At 36.6% G+C, this 24038-nt stretch overlaps 1 protein-coding gene across 1 annotated transcript in view; it reads left to right on the top strand.

Moving 5' to 3' along the window:
• Positions 1-15814: 15814 nt before the first annotated feature.
• ZNF292 (zinc finger protein 292) overlaps positions 15815-24038 on the top strand; it is a 92927-nt gene continuing 84703 nt past the window's right edge. The window contains exon 1 of the mRNA XM_031964550.1: positions 15815-16115. Within this exon, the coding sequence (XP_031820410.1) occupies positions 15948-16115 (168 nt within the window). The 5' untranslated portion in view covers positions 15815-15947. The remainder of the gene's footprint in view (positions 16116-24038) is intronic.

Genomic DNA, 24038 nt, shown 5'->3' with positions numbered 1-24038 from the left:
GGTGAAAAAAACAATAGGGAGGGATTGGAAAGAAAGACAAAAGGTGTAAAAAACAATACAGAGCCTGCTGCAACAGTTCATCTCTGAGAAGCTGCACCAGGATAATGTCAATGTGAGCAGAAAGATATAAGGTTAAAATCAACTGGACTTGCCAATTTATTGGATAAGGGGAAAAGATGAAACTAGATATTTTGAAGGAGAAGTAAGAATCAAAGACTGAGATTAATCTGAGAGCATTTCTAGATGACCCTGGAAGAAAGCAAATAAGTATAAAATGGAATTAATTTTTATATGTATATAGTCTCCTTTCACCAATAATCACATTGAATTAACCACAATTGGATTCCACATCTTCAGAGCAACAGCCAGGAACTAGGATGGCCTAGAATGCTGTGGAGTAAAGGGCTGGGGGGTGGAGGGAAAAAGATGGAGACATATAATATAGTGGGAAAAGTAGAATCTGTCACAAACTAAGCATGTGGCATTTGGTCTCTCTAGGCCTCAGTTTGCTTCTTCATAAAATAAGGGAAATAAAATAAGTTGATCTTTTAAGTCCCTTCAAGCTTTGACATTCTCTGATTTCAAGTGAGCATCAGGGAGCCTAGGTTCCTCATCTTGGCCTTACTGTGAAAGAAGGACCAGAAAAAAAGACTAAATCAGAAAGTGTGAGGAGATTAAGGTACAGAGGTAGTTCTGCTTGCAATTCATAAACCAATTCAATCCAGAGAGCTAGATCTCAACTGGGAACTGGGAAGCCTCTGGAATTATTTCCAATGAAATGAATGACTCAAAATCTCCAGATGTTACCTAAAAAGGTGGAATATGATAAAGAAGATAAAGGCAAAGATCTACCTCACTGCTTTCTAAGGCACTGGTGCTTTATCCCCTTTTGCTTGGATCCTTGATAGATTGACTTTCAGCACCTTATTCCTTCCCTTGCTTCCTGATTCTCTTCCCTTAGCTTAAAAAGGCCAAGGTTTCCCCTTGCATCCAGAATCATCTCCAGTCATCTTGATCTATATTTTGCACTGGATCCAGATGGCTCTGGAGGGAAAAGTGAGGCAAGGGACCTTGCACAGTCCTTTCTCACTTAAATCCAATCCACTTGCATGCCAGGGCATCACTTCCCTGATGTCATGGTCCTTTTCAAGAACAAAGAAAGGACAAACGACTCTTTTCCCAGTATCTTATCCTGGCCCCCAACCTCCTGGCTCTATGCCTACTTTAATCTAGAACTTCAATAATCACCTCTATATGCAATAATATAATAGAAAGAGCAGGATATTTGAAATCAGGATACCAGAATTTGAGAAATCGGTTCTGATCATTAATAGCTTTATGACTATGAACGAGTCATTAATCATTCTGAGATTCAGTTTCCTCATCTGTAAAATGTGAATAATAATATTGCTACTTACTCTACAAAATTGCTGTGGGGAAAGTGCTTCATAAAACTTAAGACTCTAGTTGAATGTAAATTATTATTACTATCCTAGTTTTGCTACCTCTGAGATTCCAAAAATTTATGAAATATCTCCATTTGGATGTCTTGCCAACACCTGAAACATGACCTATAAAAAATGAACTCAACTTCCCTCTAATCCCTGACCTTATTGCTAATCTTCAAATTTCTGATGATGACACCATTTCTCCATGCAGTTAGGTTCTTGATCTTGAAGTTTTCAACTTATCCACAGATAGCCACTATTTTCAAGTCTTCATTATCCTTTCTCCATAAAAGATTTTTCATTAGCTCCTTCTTTTCTTCTTTCAATGAAATCACCCTAGTTCAGAACCTTCTCTCTTATCCTAGAGGAGGGTTTCTTTACCTGGGATCCTGAACTAATTTTGTTTAAAAACAACAACAAAAAAGATTATTATCAGATTCCTCTGTAATTCTCTATCTTATTTTATGTAATTAAAAGCAACATTCTGAGGAGTCCATAAACTTTATGTCAAAAGGGTTTATAATAAAAAAAAATTAAGACTCTCTTACCTAAAGTATTGTAATAGTTTTCTGCCTCTATTCTCTATGCCCCTCCATACGTTATAATAAAATCAATACATTGTTGTCAAGATGATGTTAATTTCATCACTTTAATCATAACAGTCATTTACTCAAAAATCTTAAATTATTACTAAATGTCAGCTGGTTAAAATATGTACTCTGAACTCAGGGATTACAATCTTTTTGACAAACTGTCTCTAGACTGCTTTTCTAGTTTTTTATCACACCACGCCCTACAATATAGTCTATATAAGCTACTGTCTCTTTAAGGATTATTGATGACTTAAGCCTGTTCAGAATTCTAAGCAAAACAGTTTTTGAAGCAGTTACTCTGTCTCATGTTTCTGAGTCAGTTCCTTTTGAGTTTATGACAAGCTGCTATAAACTGGGGCAATATGGACACCAAAATTATGATTATAGGACAAACATACTTTATCTGATTGTAGTTCAAACCCAGAAACAGAAATATAAGAGAGGTGAAAGGACAGATATCAGAACTGTAACACCTAAGCTTGAAACTGGAAATATGGATACAATTGCTTTTAAGGAGTAAATTAAATGAGCAGAAAAATCAGAGACGCTGACCGGAGAATTAACTAATCTTAGCTTTGATATCATAATCAGTGAGATATTACTCAAGTATAGCATAGGTCAATTCATCTAACCAGTGGAAATGTTTATTCAATGCATAAACTACACTCATCATAGAATCTTTATAAACAATTCCTAAAAATAGAGGATAATGAAGCTTATATTCCAGAGTTATGAATTATCCTGAACATGACTTTTCCTCACTTGTGTACTTCCCAGTCAAGTTTCTATTCACGTATACCCACTTTCCTCCAAAAATATTGAGTATATTGGTAGGAGAGGAATCAGATTTATATGTGAATTGAAATGTACTTACTATTACTATACTTTCCATTAACTTACAATTTACTTTTCTTTATTATTAAATGATTATGTTTAAGATGTAAATATGTTGTTGGGTTTTTCTGTGTGAGTGGCTGGTGGTGCACATAGAAACACATAGAATCAGTGTGGGTTCAAAGCTCTAAAATGACATAGAAGAAACTTATTTCTTCATGGCAAGATTATCCCTAAGATACTGAAATAAATTGAATATAATTGCTTATTATTCTTTCTATGAGAATCAACCATCTGGTATGAGAACAAAGTGAAATAAGCAAACTAGCTTAGAGAATAAGAGATATCCACAAACTTAGGTGAAAGGTGGGAAGTGCTACAGTGTGGTGTCTACCTATCCACTCATTACATTCATAATTCTACCAGTCTGTGTAATACAATTGTCTCCATTCACTTCCTATCCTTTCATAGACTGAATGAATTTTTATTCTGTCTCTTATGGCTAGAATGGCCCCCACCCTGTTTATATCCATTGAAATCCTTTTCTTCCTCCAAGGCCAAATTTAGATGCCAATTTGTCCTAAAAGTCTGTCCCATAATTGACACAACTAGAAATGATCCTTCTTTCTTCCAATTCCTTTTGCCACATTCTTTGATATTCCTATGCATTTACATTTTAATGAGTAATGTGACTATTTATAAATATTTTTTAATCAATTCTATTTCACAAATACTTGGTTAATGTTTACTATGTATGAAGCTATATAGGGACAAAAATGGCAAAGGTCAAATAGTGTCTACCCTCAAAAAGCTTTTATTTTATTTTTATTATTATTATTATGAAGGCACGGTCTGTGTCTTTTATTTTTCATCCTTTGTATCCCCAGTTCCTAGATACATAATGTTAGTTTGCACATTATGAAATGCTTAATATTTATTTAACTTAAAAATTTGAATCTATATAATCTCTACTCTTGAAGCCTCATCAGTTTCAGGGTAATTGAGGTACATCCCTATGTCCCAGAGGCATTTTTCTTGCACATAAATAGGCACCTGTCCCTTATTTTTATCATCCTCTTCTTCCAATATAAGTCATCCTGTCCTTCTCCCTTGGATTCTATGGCCCTTAATAGATCTATCTGTGAAGTAGAACTATATGTCTTGGTTTGTGCTGAAGAATTGTGCCAGAACAGCACTCCACAGAGATGGAGAACTTCTCTGCACCCTAAATAAACTTATAGAGGTCTTTTCTCTCAATGGTAACTTACAATCAATCTGTGTTTAGTATTACTTGAAATGACAAATAATGCATGAATATATACAAGGAAACAAAGGAAAATTTTGTGCAGCTGTTTTCAAAGCTCCTTTTAGGGACCTGTAAGATTTCAGTTCTTTGAAGGTATAATCCAAGGAGAAGTGTATTTGAGTGAGCATAAGTATTCTTTTCTGCCCAGAAACTGTGAGAAGAGTCCCCACTCCACTGTGGCTGTAAGTTCTAGTGCACTAAAGCAACAGAGCCCTTCCTCGGTGCTAGGAAAGAGACCTTCTTGTGACCAGTTTGATGCCCTCCGGAAGCTACTACCACAACTGTTACCACTCATCCTAGTGAGACAAACCTTTCATTCTGATCTTCCAAGTTGTCTTTGGTATCTCTGGACTGAAGTCTGGAAACTGCCAGTGCTGCTGCTGATTCAGAGGCTCTAAAACTGGCTCCTGGTTTGTTAGAACTAGGGCTAGGACTGTGCTGGTAAGGTCTATGTTGAAGACCACATTGGACCCTCATTCTGGTGCAATATACCTTATGCGCAAAATATAAATTGTCTATATTTATAATTCTTTAGGAGATATTAAATGCAAAATTTGAGGGGAAAATGTCACACCATAAATTATTTCATATTATTCCCTTTGAGGGAAGTAGTTTGTAGAGTTCTAAATGCTAGCAAAAGAATATAGCTTTTTATGAATAAAAATAAGATGGATTCTTCCTAGATCAATACTTTGTTTTCAAGAGACTAGGTTCTCATTTTATGTAACTATGGAAATCAAATTACATAGGAAGACAATGTGCCCCAGGGGGAGCTGGTTACACAGTTGAAATTTCTGATATTGCTAGTGAAATTGGAATTCTGTATGCAACTGTGTCGATCGAAGTCCACACAAGCTAATGGACACACATACACTCACACAATTTTAGTAAGATGTGCACTCACAGAAGGAACTGAAGCATAAATGATAGGTTTAAAAAAGGCTTATTGAATTTGCTAGCATATACCAAGCCCTAGTGCAAAAATCTCCTCTGTACCAATAACTTTTTTTCTGTTTAATTTAATAAAACTTTAAATGCTTTTAGCATTGACACTTCAGCTATTTTTGATAAATTCTTATGTTATCCATGTCTCCTTATTGATACTTTTTCTTCTATATGAATCTTAAATTTAAACATTTTTAAAGTAAGGTAAGGAATATACCTTACTTTATTCCTTTATATTCCTTTATTCCATATATTCCTTACCATGCCATCTTTGAGTAGCTGAAGTAATTATTTTCCCCCTTTCATTATATTAGCAAGTAAATACCAAGTATTTATAGTCATTTATCTCTCCCTCCCTTTTCTTTCTTTCATCTGTTTATCAAGTTTTGCTTAAGACCAGTTCATATGGGAAATGAGTGTGGACCACAATATAGCATTTCCACTCTTTCTGTTATTGTGTACTTGCATTTTTTTTCCTTCTCATGCTTTTTTTTCTTTCTTTCTAGATCCGATTTTTCTTGTGTAGCAATATAATTGTATAAATATGTATACATATATTGGGTTTAACATATATTTTAACATATTTAACATGTATTGGACAACCTGCCATCTAGGAGGGGGATGGGAGGAAGGAGGGGAAAAGTTGGAACAGAAGGTTTTGCAAAGGTCAATGCTGAAAAATTACCCATGCATATGTTTTGTAAAGAAAAAACTAAAATAAAAAAGACCAGTTCATAGGGCTTATAATCTAACTTGTTTGGGGTTTTTTTTAAAAACCTTCTTCACTGCCAATTTTGGGACTCTTTCCAAATCATCAGGCTCCCACAGGACATAGAGGGTTTACTACCAAAGCTGCAGTATCATGCCTTGTCATTTCTTTTTCTCAGTTCCCTTGTTTAGAAAAATTCTCAAGAATTGCTTTTTCTTTGGCAAAATACTCCATCACATTGTGAATGCTTGTCTAGCTTTTGTCAAGTCTGGATCTCTGCAGACTGAGGAGATTGTAAATTAACCTTCACAGTTGATATCAGGCTTGTTTTCCAGCAATCTCCCATTTTAAAATATTTAGATCGTTTTACTATCTCTAATTTCCATTATCTTATAGATCTGAAATCCTGGTGTCCAGGGAAACAAAAGACAATTTAAAAAATGAAAATTTAAAAAGTATGATTATTTTCTATGTGCATTATAAGGGAAGAAAAATATGATATAATCCTTATCCTTAGCAAGCTTACAATTTAGTAAAGAAACAAGAAATAAGTACATTAAAAATGATAACATGAGATTTAAGCAAGACAATAATTGGGAGATTGCATAAGTATGTGATTAATAAGCAAATGACACGTATAGACGATAATTGCTACAGGGGATTAGCAGAGGGAGACTTCATTTTTAGCTAGATTGGCCAGAAAAGGAATGAAGCATGATAATACCCATGTTATAGATTTTTCTGACAATACTGTAGTAAAAGAGTTGCTCTGTTTAGCCCAGAGGACATGGCGTTATTATCAGTATAATCTAATCCATTGTGCCATAAGGCATGAATTTACAAAAAAGGTTTAACTATGATTTTGTGGTTGGTTTTGGAAGGAGCAGTGTAAAGTGTCCAAGCTTGCACTTTTAGAAAGAGAAAAGATCCTGAAAATGGGGACCAAGCAATGATATGCTAGAGTCAATTCAAACTGTGTCACAAGAGCTGATTGCTAATTGTTCAGTGTGGTCTTAATGCCTCCAAATTGACAAATGCTATAAATCAGGGCTTCATTTATTGTTTGTTGATTGTCTAGTCTTAACAAATGGAGGAAAATTAATAATGCACATTAAATTTAAAAGTGTGTCCAGAATACAATTTTAATTACTAGAGAGTCAGCTGTTAAACGTTTGTTAACATATCCCTGAAACAAAGGAAGGAATTCCAGTCCTGCTATTTAATACCTGAGCAACCTTGGACAACTATATAACTAGACAACAGTTTCCTCATATGTACAATCGGCTATTTTGATGTAAGGCAGGATCTCTTCACCTTTTATGTATATGTCATGGGTACCACTCCTTTAGTCTGGTGAAGTCTGTGGATTCCTTCTCAGAATAATGTTTTTATATGAATAAAATAAAATGCATAGAACTACAAAGGAAACCAATTATATTGAACTAGTTATTGAAATAATTTTCTAAATAAATTTGCTGACCTACAGTTAAAAAGTCCTGCTAAGGTCCCCTTTGCTTCTAAATCTGTGTTCCTGTGCATAATGGTTATACCCTTTTGCTTAACCATTAAATCTTCATAAAAGTAATGGTTAACATAAAATATTCAAAATATTCTACAAGACTGAATATGTCAGAAATTGACCTTCATTGTCAGGATCAGTCTTGTTAACTAAAACAGATAATTTCATAAATCACTGGTATTAAATTCTATGAAAAGCAGCTAAAACACTTCACGGATCATTTACAGGAGCTTCTTGTGAATTGCTTTTCTTCTATCCTTAAGATTTCACTAATCCTTTTCTAAGCAATATTTAATTAATTTCAAAATATTCAATTCATTTAAAAGTTCTAGGACTTTCGGCATTGGACAGAAAAAAAAAACAAACAAACATAAATCTCATGGTTTTTCTTTTAGCATTTCTCTCCTGCTGAGTTTTACCACTTAGTGTTTTCCAGAGATAGAATTCTTGCTTTCTAAATGATGCACCAAGGCTGCAGACAGTTAAGTGCTTATAAACATTGTTACTGTTAGTACATGAAGCAGAGCAAGGGTGATAAAGAAGGAAATCCTTCAATGGAATAGAAATGACATAAAGACATAGAGAGTTTGCCTGTTGCAAATAAGAAGACAGTCTTTTTCTATCTCCCTTCTTTGGCTCACTGTGTCCTCACTGAGCAAAAAAAAAAAAAAAAAAAAAAAAAAATTAAAATACTATAAATCTACTCATTTTGCAGACTCCCCCCCTCCCAAATCAAAGGAAGAAAGTATTTCTGGAAAGATAATTTATAAACAGAAACATTATTAAGTGAGAAATAACTTACTTTAAAGGCAGGGTTGCTCTTCCTTTCTTTTCCCCCAACTCCTCTGCTCCCCATATTCATACTTTAATTTGAATTATTAGGAACACAGATGTTAAAAAAAAATTTTTCCCCTTAAATCTCCTAGCAAGATGCTGGCAAATGGATCTTGATTAATAACTGCTTATCAGTTGAGTGATTTGAGGTTAAGTATGAATGGAAGTGATATATGATTTCAATTATGGTATTATTATAAGAAAGAGGAAGAAAGAGAAGAAGAAAAAGAGGAAAATAATAATAAATAATCAACTCCCTAATTCTTGGAGAATAATGTTGTGTCTATATTTCTAATTTTTTTTCTTTTCCTAGAACTATTCTTAACTCTAATAATTCAGAAGCCTAGATAATTAGGCTTAGAAATTGAGGTTCTACAGACAATTTTCAGATGATGAAACTGAAATTATTTCTATCCATATGAAAAGGTGTTCCAGATCACTATTGAGCAGAAAAATGCAAATTAAGACAACTCTGAGATACCACTACACACCTCTCAGATTGGCTAAGATGACAAGAAAAGATAGTAACGAATATTGGAGGGGATGTGGGGAAACCGGGACACTGATGCATTGTTGGTGGAGTTATGAATGGATCCATCCATTCTGGAGAGCAATTTGGAACTATGCTCAAAAAGTTATCAAACTGTGCATACCCTTTGATCCAGCAATGTTACTACTGGGCTTCTATCCCAAAGAGACATTAAAGAAGAGAAAGGGACCTGTATGTACAAAAATGTTTGTGGCAACCCTTTTTGTAGTGGCAAGAAACTGGAAACTGAGTGGATTCCCATCAGTTGAAGAATGGCTAGATGAGTTATGGTATATGAATGTTATGGAATATTATTATTCTATAAGAAATAATTAACATTTATATTTTAATATATTTAACATCTACTGGTCATCCTGGCATCTGGGGGAGGGGGTGGGGGGTAAGAGGTGAAAAATTGGGAACAAGAGGTTTGGCAATTGTTAATGCTGTGAAGTTACCCATACATATAACCTGTAAATAAAAGGCTATTAAATAAATTTTTAAAAATTAAAAAAAAAGAAATAATTAACAGGAGAGGCCTGGAGAGACTTACATGAACTGATGTTAAGTGTAATGAGCAGAGCCAGGAGATCATTATACACTTCAACAACAGTACTATATGAGGATCAATTCTGATGGAAGTGGCTATCTTCAACAATGAGAGTATCCACATCAGTTCCAATTGATCAGTAATGAACAGAACCAGCTCCACCCAGTGAAAGAACACTGGGAAATGAGTATGGACCACAACATAGCATTTACATTCTTTCTGTTATTGTTTGCTTACATTTTTATTTTTCTTCCCAGGTTATTTTTACCTTCCTTCTAAATCCGATTTCTCTTGTGTAGCAATACAACTGTATAAATATGTGTACATATGTTGTATTTAACACATATTTTAACATATTTAACATGTATGGGACTACCTGCCATCTAGGGGAAGGGGTGGAGGAAAGGAGGGAAAAAGTTGCAACAGTGGAAACAAACAGTGGAAAAAGTTTTTGCAAGGGTCAATGTTGAACAATTACCCATGTATAGGTTTTGTCAATAAAAAACTATAATAAAAAAATTGAGGTTCTATTGACTCAAATTTATAAGAATAAAAGCCATTCTCCAGTCAATAAATGGTCAAAGAATATGAACAATTTTCAGATGAAGAAATTAAAACCATTTCTAGTGAACATATGAAAAAATGCTCTAAATCACTATTGATGAGAGAAGTGCAAATTAAGACAACTCTGAGGTGTCACTACACACCTCTCAGATTGACTCAGATGATAGGAAAAGACAATGATAAATGTTGGAGGGAATGTGGGAAAACTGGCATACTAATGCATTGTTGGTGGAGTTGTGAACTGATTCAACCATTCTGGAGAGCAATATGGAACTATACTCAAAGAGCTATCAATCTACATAGCCTTTGATCCATCAATGTGTACTGGGCCTGTATCCCAAAGAGATCATTAAAAAAAAAAAAAAAAAAAAAAAGGGAAAAGACCCACATGTGCAAAAAATGTTTGTAGTAGCACTTTTTGTAGTAGCAGGAACTGGAAATTGAGTGGATGCCCATCAGTTGAAGAATGGTTGAATAAGTTATGGTATATAAATGTTGTGGAATGTTATATTTCCAACAATGTTATATTATTGTTCTATAAGAAATGATCAGTAGACTGATTTAAGAAAGGCCTAGAGAGCCATACATGAATTGATGCTAAGTGAAGTGAGTAGAATCAAGAGAACATTGTACATAGCAACAAGATTATATGATGATCAATTCTGGTGGATATGGTTCTTTGGTTCTTTTCAACAGTGAGGTAATATAAGCCAGTTCCAATAAACTTGTGATGGATCACAACACAATATTTTCACCTTTTTTTGTTATTTGCTTGCTTTTTATTTTCTTTCTCATTTTTTTTCCCTTTTTGATCTGATTTTTCTTGTGCAGCATGATAGTTGTGGAACTATGTATAGAAAAATTGCACATGTTTAATATATATTGGGTTACTTGCTATTTAAGGGAAGAGGTGAGGACAAGGGAGGGAGAAAAAATTTGGAACATAAGGTTTTGCAAGGGTGAATGTTGAAAACTACATATATTTTGAAAATAAAAAGCTAAAAAAAAAGAAAGAAATTGAGGTTCTATTTAATATAGTTTCTCTGAACGTACTAATTGGCTGTTAATTGTTCTCAGTATTATTTGCTTTTGCATGACGATTTTCAAATGGAAACTGAGGAAACCTATTTTCCGTGAGGCTAAGTGGAAGTTAATGACAGCACCTCATCCTATTTTCTCAGTTATATATATATGCTATGGAATCTACTCAGAGAAATTAAGGACTTTAGCCTTTAGAAATTAAGAATTTTTCAAAATCCCTTTGTGCTATTCCAATACAAATCAAGACATTTCTGTTGGTGAGCAGGAGGCAGCCATATAACTTTTACCTATTTAACATTTTATTTATCACCCTATTTTTCCTCTTTGTTTCCTTATATGTCTTTCTCAGAAAGTACAATGCAATGTTTCTTTCCAAGAGTTTCTTTAACATGCGCCTCCCTCTTTGATCGGGTGGACAAAATACTGGTTCCTTAATATCTTTGGTGGCCTTCTCCCGGACTCCAGAACATTACTGTCACCAGAAAAGGAAAGATGGAGTCACAAGGATTTAAATCGTCTTTCCCTGTCCTTTGGAAGCTTGATGTTCATGCCTGCCCCAAAAGATGAGGCAGCTGAGTGCCTCGGCCCCAGTTTGCAACTGAGCCAACTTTGGAATGCTATCTGCCCCAGCTGCTCCCACTCTTCCTGGGGCCGAGCCGGATCCGGAATCTAGAGGCCGAGGAAGCCCTCTCTTAATCCAGAGCCAGCCCCTCCTTACCGCTTTCAGGTTCGATTCCAGGTTTTAGGAAAGACGCTATATTCGAACGAGACTGCAGTGAACATAGAATGCTCTGCAGTCGATGCCTTGTGCCGGCATCTGCAACCTGGATACGTGGGCCCCTGCTAGAGCCGCGGATGCTGTGAGTCGCTGGACGAGGCCCACTCAGGCCAATCTAGGGCTGCTGACGCTGCGGCGACTCCGAGACAGCCGCAGAACTACAGGCCGACAGCTATCTGGGCATCCCCCAGACCTGAAGCATTCGGCTTTCCGCGCTGGTGGAGAGATACTAAGGGCAGTGGAATGGAAAGGCCAGCGAATTCTGGAATAATATGCCCAAGCCTCTCTGACACCTGTTACCCAGAGGAATTTGTCCAGCTCCCACCCTCGGAGCAGCTGACAAAGGAGATTTGTCTCCTCCCCTTCCCTCCACCCAGTCCGGGACAATATTCGTATCCGACCCCTTAACCCTGCCTGATTTCCAGGGAGCGGGAGGCATCTTCTGTGGCCTGTAAATGGATGTGGAAGAATTTATCTGGCCGTATTTTAGCTTAAGCTGGAATTATCTTCACAGTTTGATTATTATCATCATTTTTCTGCACTGCATTGTATCTGGAAACTTCGTGCTTGGTGCTTTCAGGTACCTCACCAAGATACAGGGCCTTCCTTGCCAAGCAAACATTCAGAGTGAGCTACTCCCTTTATTTGGATCTGTTCCTCTCCCTGTGTAGGAAAGAACCAGCGAGAGGAAAATTCCTGGGATCAACCCCTCTTGCACTTCAGAAAGCAGGCGCTGTCCGAGGTGCAAGAACTTTCTCCTTTTCCCTTCACTATATTACTATCCCCTACCACTACACCTTTAGCTCTCCAAATGCATCTTTAATGCAGTGAATAACTTTAGGATTGGTGAAGGAGAAGGCTCAGTGTTTCCTTCTGCTTGGTAATGTCGGAGATGGATTCCATCTATGGAAAGGCGCCTTAACATTCTTGAGGAACATGACCAATAGGTAGGTGTGTACCTGTGTTTATTGATCATTTAAAATTAAAAACAACAGGGGCTCAATTGGGGCATAGGTGTCAGAGGTCCAGCAAACCTGATTATCCATCTTTATTGTGGGATAGAAATCTGTTTTATATTATTATCAAATAAAAGGTTAGATAACCCAATTACAAGGTCATGGGATTGGTCATAATTTAAAGCTTAGGGGTCTTAATGACACTTCAACATTCTGAAAATCAGTGCTTTTTTTCCATTTCACTTCACACCACTTCCTCCTACATTTTTTCCTCCTTTAGATTAAGATGTCCTACACTGTTCTCATTTAGATTCCTATCCAATCAGAAATTCTCTATATGTTGTAGACCTCTGGTTGGAATGCTTAGTCACACTTTATCGAGATTTATTTGCTTGTTTTGATTAAAAGCTTTTATCTCTTTCCTCCTCACCCAAGTGTGTTTTTTACATGGGAGGACAGGTAAATTAGTATGTGACTGGCAATGTTGTTTTTGTTGTTCTTAAAGAAGCACAAAGTTGTGGAAAGATTGCTCCACTTGTAGTCAGAAAAACTGGGTTAAGTCAGATTGTAACATTTGCTAGCTGTATGACCTTTAAAAAAAAAATCACTTTGTCCCTTTGGGCCTCAGTCTCATCTTAAAAATAGAAACAACATAACTTGTACTCCCTAAATGTTGTTTTGAGGATCAAATGAGACATTCTTTGTAAAATTCTTTACGAAAGGAAGCTATCATGAAATCCTTTGGATATCCATCAATCTATATATTGGTTCAACATCCTCAGTACTACATACTACTACATACTATACTATACAGTACTACCTACACTCTTTCTTCATATTACTCATTTAAAGCAAATATAAGTCATCACCCAAAATGCTTTCTTAAGCCTTTGGTTTATTGATACATATAACATTTGACAATGCTTATATTTGTTACTAGATGTCTAGACAAATGAAACAAATTTGGAAGAACTGGTTTTGGTTAGAAAACTGAATTACTAACAAATTTCATTAGCTGTATTAGACATTTCTAACTTGAATTTCCAAAGGGACACCATAATTTTGCTCTACATTTATTTCCCCTGCCAAACCATTTGTTTGACTCAATATTTGAATTTGCAGTCTTATTGGTATTATCTATTTATAATATGCTAATCATACTTCTTTGTTATTCTGCAGATTGATGCTTAACCTATACTAAAAATTGGTACCCTATTCCCAGAAATGGTTTAGTTGTCATCTAATCTATATATGCTGATTCACTGTCATAATTTGTTGACTTCTCTTTAGTACTTAATTCTATTGTCCTATAATTTCCAACAATTCTGACAGTCACGGGAAACCAGAAACTTCTTAAGATCCAGGCAAAGCAACAATGGAACTAATTTTTATTTTTAGATATTTGTGTTGAAATAATGGTTGACATTTGGAAAATGAACGTAAAAAACATTTTTCTAGATATCTTGATCAAAATTTTGCTAATGAATCACTTGACAAATAAAATTGAAGTCTTGTGGTGAAATGACTTGACCAAGGTCACTTTAGAACTCAGTATCTTCTCAAATTTGTGTTGGACCCAAAATTCTACAACTCTTCTGTGGCTGCCTTGGCTTGTAGATTGACATATTACCTGATTATGACAATATTATCTGATGATGACAATCAAATTAGTTTATCCTAATTTAGACTGGAAGATTATAAATCAACATTTTTGGAATATCATTTTGTGAAAATACTGGATAGTGTTGGGAATAGTGCTATTATTATTTATATTCCGTTCAAGAATGTATTTCTTTTACCTTCTCCATAATTCCATTCCCATCACTGTTTTATTCTACAATAGTACGTTGATTGATAGGTTTTCTTAAACTTTCTTTACATTCAAGAAATTCCTTTATATCTATTGTCAGAGATGAACTTTGTACAACTTTATGAAATTTAAAGGGCCAAAGCAGAGTATGTTATAATTATTTCTTAAAATGTCCAAGAAAAGATTTACTACCGCTATTAATTCTAAGTGCATTCAGAATCTCACAGTGCCTTTTGAATTTTTTATCCACCTTTTTGGGATCTTGAGTATACCATATTCACTCTAAATATTGTGTTTTAGCTTCGTTTCCTTCTTCCCTTGCTGTGACATCGAATTGCGATCATACTGTGACTATGCCCTTCGGGGTTGTGGGCAATGTGCTTTTCAGAGGATATGTGTATGTTTTTATGTGTTTTGGGAAAGGCAACAGAGATAAGGAGCCTGAGCCAACTCTACACCTGCTCCTGGAAGTTAGCTTTTCAGTTGGAGCATTTATTTATACCACTGATATGCAAATGCTACCAATTAGAGTTCGATTTGTTTTGTTTATCTCCAGACTTAGAAAAGTAACATAGAAAATTAATTATGCAGGTTATTCTTGTTTCCAGCCTAAGGAAGGCCAGTTGTTAAAACATTTACACTCTAAACATTCTAGAATAATGTTCAGAATTATTTGGAATGAATAGAATAAAACAGTGATGTTCCCATGGAATTATGGAGAAGGTAAAAGAAATACATTCTTGAAGGGACTATAAATAACAATAGCACTATTCCCAACACTATCCAGTATTTTCACAAAATGATATTTCCAAAAATGTTGATTTGATTGACCCGGAATTTTCATTGCCGCTCATTCCTTCCCCTTCCTGTCCCAGGGCAATGTGTGGTGGGCATTGTCAGACATTAGTTCATTTGATCTGGGCCTCAGTTTTCTACTCTTTAAAATGGGAGGCCTGGACTAGCCAGCCTCCAAGGCCCCTTGGAGCTCTACACCTGTGCTCCTATGATGCTAAAGGGTCTGACTCCTGCACCACGCGGTTCGCGCCTTGGGGTGCTAGCCAAGGGCTGTTTCCCTTTGTTTATCTTCTTTGCCCCTGGCTTGCACATCATTAAACCGAACCCGGAGGCTGCGCACAAAACCCTCTCGGACCTCGGTGGCCCCCTGGGCCTTCGGGGAGGACAAGAAAGCGAAGCCCAGCTCGTGGAGCTAGCGAGGCAGGCTCTTTCCCCCTTGGGGCGATCACGTGGTAGAGACGCGCGCCAAGCCCAGCTCGGCCCCTCCCCATTCCGGCCTTCAGGCCCCGTCAGCTAGAAGAGCGCGGGGTAAATCAACCGCCATCCTCAGCCTCCTCCCCCGCCCTTTCGCTTTCCCCTTCTCTTCACCTCCCGGCTCCCCCGCGGCTCCCCCGCCTCCTTCCTGCCAGAGTACGTGCTCGGCAGCGTGCAAGCGCGCCCGGCACGTGACCCCGCCGAACGTGGCATTGTGTTATCACGTGACCCAGGTGCGTACGCGACGGAGCGGGGTGTGAAGATGGCGGACGAGGAGGCCGACCAGGAGAGCCTCAGCCGAGGCGGCGGGGGCTGCGCCGCGGAGCTGCAGCGCCTCGGCGAGCGGCTCCAGGAGCTGGAGCGGCAGCTGAGGGAGAGCTGCGGGACAGCCGTGGAGGCAGCCACCGAGTATTGCCAGCAGCTGTGCCAGGTGAGAGTGCCCCGAGGGCCCCCTCCCCCTTCTCCCCGCCCACCCCCCGGGCTGGTGGGGAAGCGGGTGAGCGAGAGGCGGGCTCGGAGCGATCCGCACTGCCCGGGCATCTCCGTGGCTGCCGCCGCGGCTTGAGGGGGAGGCGAGGCGGGAGTGAAGCTGTGGGGAGAGCGCCTTTGTGTGGCGGTGGCGGTGACGGTGGCGACGAGGGCTCGCGGCCGTGTGCTGATGCCTGGGGCGGGGGGGAGGGGGGGAAGGGGGCTGAGGTCCTGGCGGAAAACGTTTCCCGCTCCCTCCCCCCCAGAGTTCGGGAGTGCGCGGCGGGCTGGGCGGGAGGTATTGGGACCGCGACGGTGGGGCTTTGCCCGCCTCTGAAAGGGAGAAAGAGGCAGGGAGAACGGGCTGGGATGCCTCCGCCGCTGCCGCCTCTCCCGCGACCACTATAGCGCTGCTCTTATTGTGCTCCGGGGATTACGGCGCCCCCCGTTTCGGTTTCCCTCCCTCCCGGGCCTCCGCCCCCTCGGTCTGATGGGCGCCTCCACCCCCCACTCCCCTCCCCGGCCCGCCCCCGGCCCAGTCCTCGCCCGCCGTCTCGGGGGCCTTTGTTGTGGGAGTTTCGCCTGCGGACTGAAGGGGCCTTTGTTGCTGGTCTGAGGAGCTGTCCCCACCGACCCCTTTCAGCTCGGCCTCCTGTTGGGTGAGCCGGTGAGAGGGGCGGGGGTTGGCCCTCCCGCCCTGACTGGCTGTGCTGCTGCTGCTGCTGCTGCTGCTTAGCGCTGCATCCCCTTTCTTGGACTGGGGCACGTAGGGGAATGGAGGTGTCCCAGAATGGGCTTTATCCGGGGAGAAAACGGGAAATCCCCCTGCGGGTTTTACCCTTTGGAATAAATAGCCCGCTTTCCCGACCGTTCCCTTATGGATTCTGCTAGATGCTTTATCCTATTTGTACTCTTGGTAGAGTGAGTGGCCGTTGTTGTGTACTTTTTATCTTGGACCGTTTAAGCTTTTCTCTTCCTCTTACAAATGAAAAACTGCTCTCCAGTAACTGCTTTCTAACTAGGATTGGAAATGCAGCAGCATTGTGTGTTTATGCTAGTTATCCATGCGGGGACAGAATTCTCGATTAAGGATGGGGTTTCCAAATACAGACCTTCTCTGCCATCTCGGTGAAATATTTAAAATATTCCCTGTGGGCAAGTAATGGTTTGCTAGATTAAGATTTTTAATTTTAAAGTTAAAAAAAAAATTAGAAGTCAAGTCCCATGTAAAATGGATGACTTTGAAAATGTTTTTAGAATGTCTGAGATTGTATAATGTGATGGGAAAACCTTATAAATTTAAGAAACAATCATTTCTGTCTTGAAAGCCTTTGCATTTAGCATTTAAAATAGATGTTTTTTTTTTCAATTTTTCTTTTTACATGCTATAAATTGAAGGGTCTAGACCATGTCCATGTCCACAAGCGTTTATTAATTGCCTACTATTTGCTAGATACTGCCCTAGCTTCTGGGGATAAAAAGAAAGGTAAAAACGGGGAACAGTCTCTGACCTCAGAGAGCTCAGTTTCATGGATAAAGACATTAAAACAACTAGGTTCAAACTAGACACAGCATTAAGAGGAACTTGCAGATTGTTGGATATCCAAAACCAGTGTTGCTACATAGACATAAGGTCACAAAATAATTGGGTGACTAAATCTTTGTTAAAGCATTCTGAGCTCAACTTAACTTGTACCTAGATACCCAAAGCCGTTATCCTCCTCCCTACATTTAGCCTTACATGCCAGATGTTGACATACATGAATGATAAAATCAGATTGAAACCTGGATTTTTTTTTAATTATTCCTGTTGCTGAACTTGGCATTTTTACTTAACTGCATTACTTATTTCAGCATTAAAATTTAGAAAGAAATTGCTAAGAGGAAGAATCTAATGGTAAATTTAGTGCTGAAATGGGCCTTAACTGGTGTTGTAATCCATCACATAGCTGAGGAAATGTTGACAACTCTCCCTGCTCCCCCCTCCCCCCCCAAAAAAGGTTAAATGACTTACTTAAGATCTACAGACAGAATCTGACTCCAAATCCAGTCTTTTTCCTCACAGCATCACTGTTTGTGTAGGATGAACAGCTATATTAGATGGTATTCTTACCAAGTACTGTGCTTCCTCTTTGTGTGTACCTATTAAGTAACACAATTATATTATTATAAAACTGGACAAAGAATGTAAGCATGAAAATTAAATGAAAATTTTTAAATTCTGCCTTCCAAATTAAAAAAAAAAATTCTTGCTTTTATGAGGGACTTTTTCCTCAGCAGAAGAAAATTGAATCCCTAACTCCAAATTGTATCCCAACTAAATTATTTAGATTTGATTTTGAATGGTATTAGTGTTTGGATTGTGCCATTTGTTGTAATCCTTGTTTTGAAGATAAAGCTGCTGTCCAGAGAGGTTAAGTGCTGTATCCAGGGTCACAACTGTAACTAGAACTGAGGTCTCCAGAGTTCCATTAAGCAGTCATGAAATATTTGATGTTCCTTCAGAGTTTGTGGGTTTAAAAAGGGGGGGGGGGAACCCTTGTACGCCGTGTTTTTTTTCCCCCCAGTGTACTTAAATGGTAATCTACATTATTTGAACAGTCAGAAAGTGTTTCTGATTCTTGATTGTAGCTCAGATATTTTCAAGATTCAATCTAGAATAAAAATTTCTGGCTTGGTCTTTATTGGTTCCATTAAGTGAATGAAAACAATACAATAAATTCCATAGTTGCCTCTAGCCATTATTAAATTATTAAATGACTATTTGGCTATGAAATTAAGCAATGTGGTTAACAGGTCTAGAATTTATTGAAGAGCAAAACTAAGGAGACACTAGCTGGTATTTTGCTTTCTAAAAATCTTGAGAGTTTCATTTAAATTTTTTAGTTGAGCTTTCCTTGCTAAACTGAGCCACTTTGTGAATGTCAAAAATGAATGTTTTCAAAATGCAATGGGGTGCTGGATTAACACCTTGTTTCTTGCCATTGATGCTTAGTGCTATTGTTTAATTGTCATCATTGCACTTGATAAATTCTGCATTTTATCTGAAATGTTTTGGGAGATTCTGGGGAATCTAAGAGGAAAAAAACAGGGAAATCCCTAATCTTCAAATTTTCTCATCTATCATGATAAACAAATGAATAATGGTGATTCTTTGATTTCTGAAGTAATAGAAATTCCACAGATACTAAAAAAATTTTGTTGCTCAATTATCATTTGACAGCTAATCCTATATTTTCACATTAAAAACATGTCCTACTTTTTTCTTGTTTTAGATGATGCCTTAAACTTGGTGAGAATGTGGGGAAGGGAAGGAAAGGAGTACTCTATAACAGCTTATATTTCTATTTAAAGGTAGCTTGTCTGGATATATAGAATTTAGAGCTGGAAGAGACCTACCAAACAGCATGTGCTCAGTAAGAATTTGTTGAAATTGATCTGACCTTGTTATTAATGCCATTAAAAAATGGAATCATGGGGAAGCTAAGGGTGATCAAAATTAATTGTATTTATTTGTCTTGTCGGGATAAAAATTTTCAGCAAAGAGAAACTGAAGTACAAAAGTTCCAAACATAAAATATTTATTGGCAAAGCTAGCAGTTGCCAGCATTAGAAATCTGTGATCCATCAGTGACCAGAAACACATTATAGTAGACAGAGCCATCTTATATATAGTTAGTTACAACTAGAATTGCGATTAATCTATATTAGAGGTGTAGTAAAGGTGTAGGATGGACTTATATGCAACATCATCATGGTGATTTGCAAAAGGGAATTTCCAAAGTTATATCTCATAATCAGGTCCCATATGGGTCACCAATTAATTGTCTTGCTAAAAACTGAGATGAAGAGAAACTGAGGTACAAAAGTTACAGGCATAATCTATTTATTGGCAAGGCAAGGAGTTGCCAATAATAGAGATCTGTGATCCCTCACTGGTCAGAAATATTTTACAACTGACAGAGCAATCTTTTATATAGTTGGTTACATAAGGGTCAGCAATACTAAACTAAGATTGTGATTGGTATATAGTAGAAGTGGAATAAAGGTTTAGGGTGAACTTACATATGATGTAATCATGCTGATTTGCATACAAGCCCAAAGTAAGGGGAAAACAGCATCTTCTCTGGAAAATCCTATCACACTCAGCAACCTCTTATACCACAGTGGTGCCCTTTTAGGCAGATAGAGCATCTTATGACCATAAGTCTAAGCTGTAGCCTAGAGAGATGGGGAAGATAACTCTTAGAAGGTCGCACCTCCTATTGTTTAGTCAATTTGTCTTTTAAAGCAAATTAATTCCTAAATCTCAATAATTATTTTAGAACAAAATGGGATTAGTTTTCAATTTCATAGTCTTGAGGTAATGAATGTCATTGAACTTCCCTGAAGTTTCAGTAAAAGTTTAGAGCATTTTGAACTAGGCTTGTTGAGAGATACTAGACACTTGTTTCATTGCTTTAGTCATGTCTGACTTTATATCCCCATTTGGAGTTTTCTTGGCACAGAAACTGGAGCCTATTTTACAGATGAGGAAACTGAGGCAAACGGGGTAAGTAACTTGGATAATGTCTGAGGCCAAATTTGAACTCAGGAAAATGTGTTTTCTGACTCTAGACCCATCACTCTATCCTCCAGCTGCCCTCATCAGACACCTAGATCTGAATTCAAATTTTAGAATAGCAGCAGATTAAAATCCCAAGAAACTTCTCAAGCAGCAGAATTTCACTAATTATAGTTTAGAGCTTGATTATTGTTATTTTTCTTACATCTTAACAAATATCAGGACCTTCTATTGAGCTTTTATGTAAGACATTTGGATATGATTGGGAAATAAAGACTAGAGGAATCAAGTGAGTTAAAGAAAGTAAGAAGGTTCTTATCTCACTGAAATTTTTTAAAAATTGAATAATTTTTAGAGAAACACCTCTTAGACAAGTACTGCATGTATTCCCTTCCTCAATGTAAGATTACTAAAGAAATTTCCTAAAACTTTGAAGGGCTAAGTGGAAGTTCACCAAATACATATTAATTAATCAACTGATAGAGAAAGAATAGTTTCTTTGATCTAGTTGAAATAGTTTTAAATAAAAATTGCTATTTTAAAATTTAACTTGTAAATTTCTAGACTTTGGCTATAAGAGGTCCTAATTCCTTAAACTGCAGCACTACAGCTTCACAACATGCTGTCAGCAGAATTGGTGAAATCTTAACCTTCCAGAGAAAGATCTAAGAGGATATTGCTACTCTTCTCTGACCAATGAATCATTAATAACATTTTCTAATTTAAAACAAGACATACCCTATTAAACAATTTGCAGTTTTCAAACAATAATGTATAACAAAATTATAATCTTAATAGCATTCAGGTAAAAAAGGAAAGAAAAGTAACTTGCCTTTACAGTTTTTTTTCAATTTTCATAATACAAAAGAAAATTTTCCGTGCCTAATATCATGCATTTAAAATATGAAACTTATTACTAGTCAGGTGACAATAATTCAGTAATGCATTTTTAAATTATCTTACAGAGAAAATAACTCTGCTCCTTTGAAATTTTACTAATATCCAGTGACTTCTTTAAAACAGTATAGAACGATACAATATGGAGTAAAGTCAATTAAAGAAGTGACAATTAATTTACCTGTTACCTTATAGGCTTTTTTCTAATTCTTAAAAAATACTAAGGAATTGTAGAGACTTATTTTCTGCAGTATTTTGTAACGTTTAAATTTTGATTTCTCAGTTAATATTTATTACACAAGACCAATCAATTATCACAATATTGTCCCTTTTTTGGGGGGGGGGTGTTAAAGGCTTATAAATTCATAGTTCATTCCAATTTCTTTCAAGATTTTTGGGCAATTAGAATTGTTTTACAGTCAACAGTTTTTGTAACCAATAATCAGATACACCCAAATAGCACTCACTCAGCAGAACTTCAAGTTTAAAATTTTTCCTGATTTCTAATTGTAAAGTCACAGATTTCATTAAGCAGGATGACTAGAGAAAAAGGTATCCATCTTCTCGAAGTTAACCTCTTTTATTCTAGAAAAGCATTTATCCACTCATTTTACAAAGGGGTTTACTTGGCAATGAAGAGAGGGAACAGCCACAGCCCAACTGTGGTTTTTCAGTTATGGTCTTTTTGTATGAAAGCAATTTTCTCTTTGATGATGGTATTTAAATGTGTAAAGAAATTTGTAAAGACTTTAATTTGACTTTGAAAGTTCTTAATTCCCAATTACCTTTCCTTTTACAAAGTTTGTAATATTTTCTAATTAATCTAAACATAGATTAAGTTATTGTATGTAATTGAGAAATTATGAATTTCAAATTTGTCTCATCTAAAGAATTAATTTTCTAATGGTTGTAAATTAACAGAACTTTTCATCATACAATTAATTTTTGTTTTGTTAGCATTTTAAATTTTATTTATATTAATAGCGTTTTATTTTTCAAATACATGCAAAGATAATTTCCAACATTCACCTTGACAAAATCTTGTCTTCCAAATTTTTCTCCCTTCCTTTCTTCCCTGAAGCCGAGACAGAAAGCAATCCAATAATAGGTGTATCAAGACATTTGATTTTTTTTCATTCAATGAAATCAAATATAACTATGTGATCACTAGTGTTAACAATATAAAATGTCAAGGATCATTACTTACTAGTATTTTAAGTTTCAAAGCCAACTTTTTTCATTTTTGTGCTTTAATTTTTCAAATTTACCTCATGTTGAAAAGTAATGGTGAGACAGCATTCTATTGATTCACTTACATGTAAATTAAACAAAAATACCTTTTGACAGTATGCTTATACAAATCCTTTAATTTTTAAAGAAACTAATATAGACTTATCTAATAAACTTTATATCACTTTCCCTGACTCTTTGATAATATAATAAATTATTGTCCTTCATAATCTGTTGCAAAATTAGCCTCATTGTCAAAGGTCAACAGTAGTTTACATTAGGAATATCCTTTGTTTTGTAGCATAATTTCTTTATAAATTTTCTGCTTTTATTAAAAACACAGAAATATTTATTAGCAGTAATAGCTAATAAAATGGTCTGATGTGAGTATAATTTTCGGAAGATTTCTAGTTATAGCTTTTTATTTCTGATAAAATCACTTAGAGGCTAAATCCATTTGTTCTACCTTATCCTAATCCTTTATAACCTTCACAGAAAAACATTAAGTTTACTTATTTTTCAGTTGTTTCCTGATTTTAATACAAGGTGTTCTCTCTGGGAACACTTTGGCATTTCACCCTCAATTTGGGAGTCCCATTGTAACTTATCAGTTCCTATCAGTTATCTGGGCTTGCTTAGGGGTTTTCAAGTTGTTTAAAAGTAGTAAGAAACCCAAGAGTAAATAAATTTCATTTTATTCCTTTGAAATCTAGAGATGGTCTAAAACTTTTCCTGTTCTCTCTTCTATTTAAAAAAAAAAAAAAATCACATTTCCATCCTGCCTAGGGGAAGAAGAAAAAAAAAAAAAAAAAAAACTGACATTCCCTTTAAGTATAGTTTTAAAGTATATCTTTTGAAATTTTTGTAATTTACTCTAGAGTTAAAACCACTTCCACAGACTGACATCCAAAAACTCCAGACTCAGACTAAAAAACTGAGATTGCTTTGGAATTATTTTGAAAAAATGGAAGTGATTGATTGTTCTTATTAAATTGTTGAGGCTCAAGCAATTAGCCAACTAACCTCAATCTTTAATTCTCCAAATATATTGCTTTAATTTTAAAATAAAAAATTTATTTCTCTAATTAGTGGAATTATTTAAAATTAGAGTTTATTGATTCTCCAAAAACTTATCACAATACTCAAACATCTAAATTCTAATTTAGAAATTTTCAGTAGAAAAGTTAACTTTTT

Source organism: Sarcophilus harrisii, chromosome 4 (genome assembly GCF_902635505.1).
Source record: "Sarcophilus harrisii chromosome 4, mSarHar1.11, whole genome shotgun sequence".
In the NCBI taxonomy this organism is placed as follows: Eukaryota; Metazoa; Chordata; class Mammalia; order Dasyuromorphia; family Dasyuridae; genus Sarcophilus; species Sarcophilus harrisii.
This window is presented reverse-complemented; position numbering and strand designations above follow the sequence as displayed.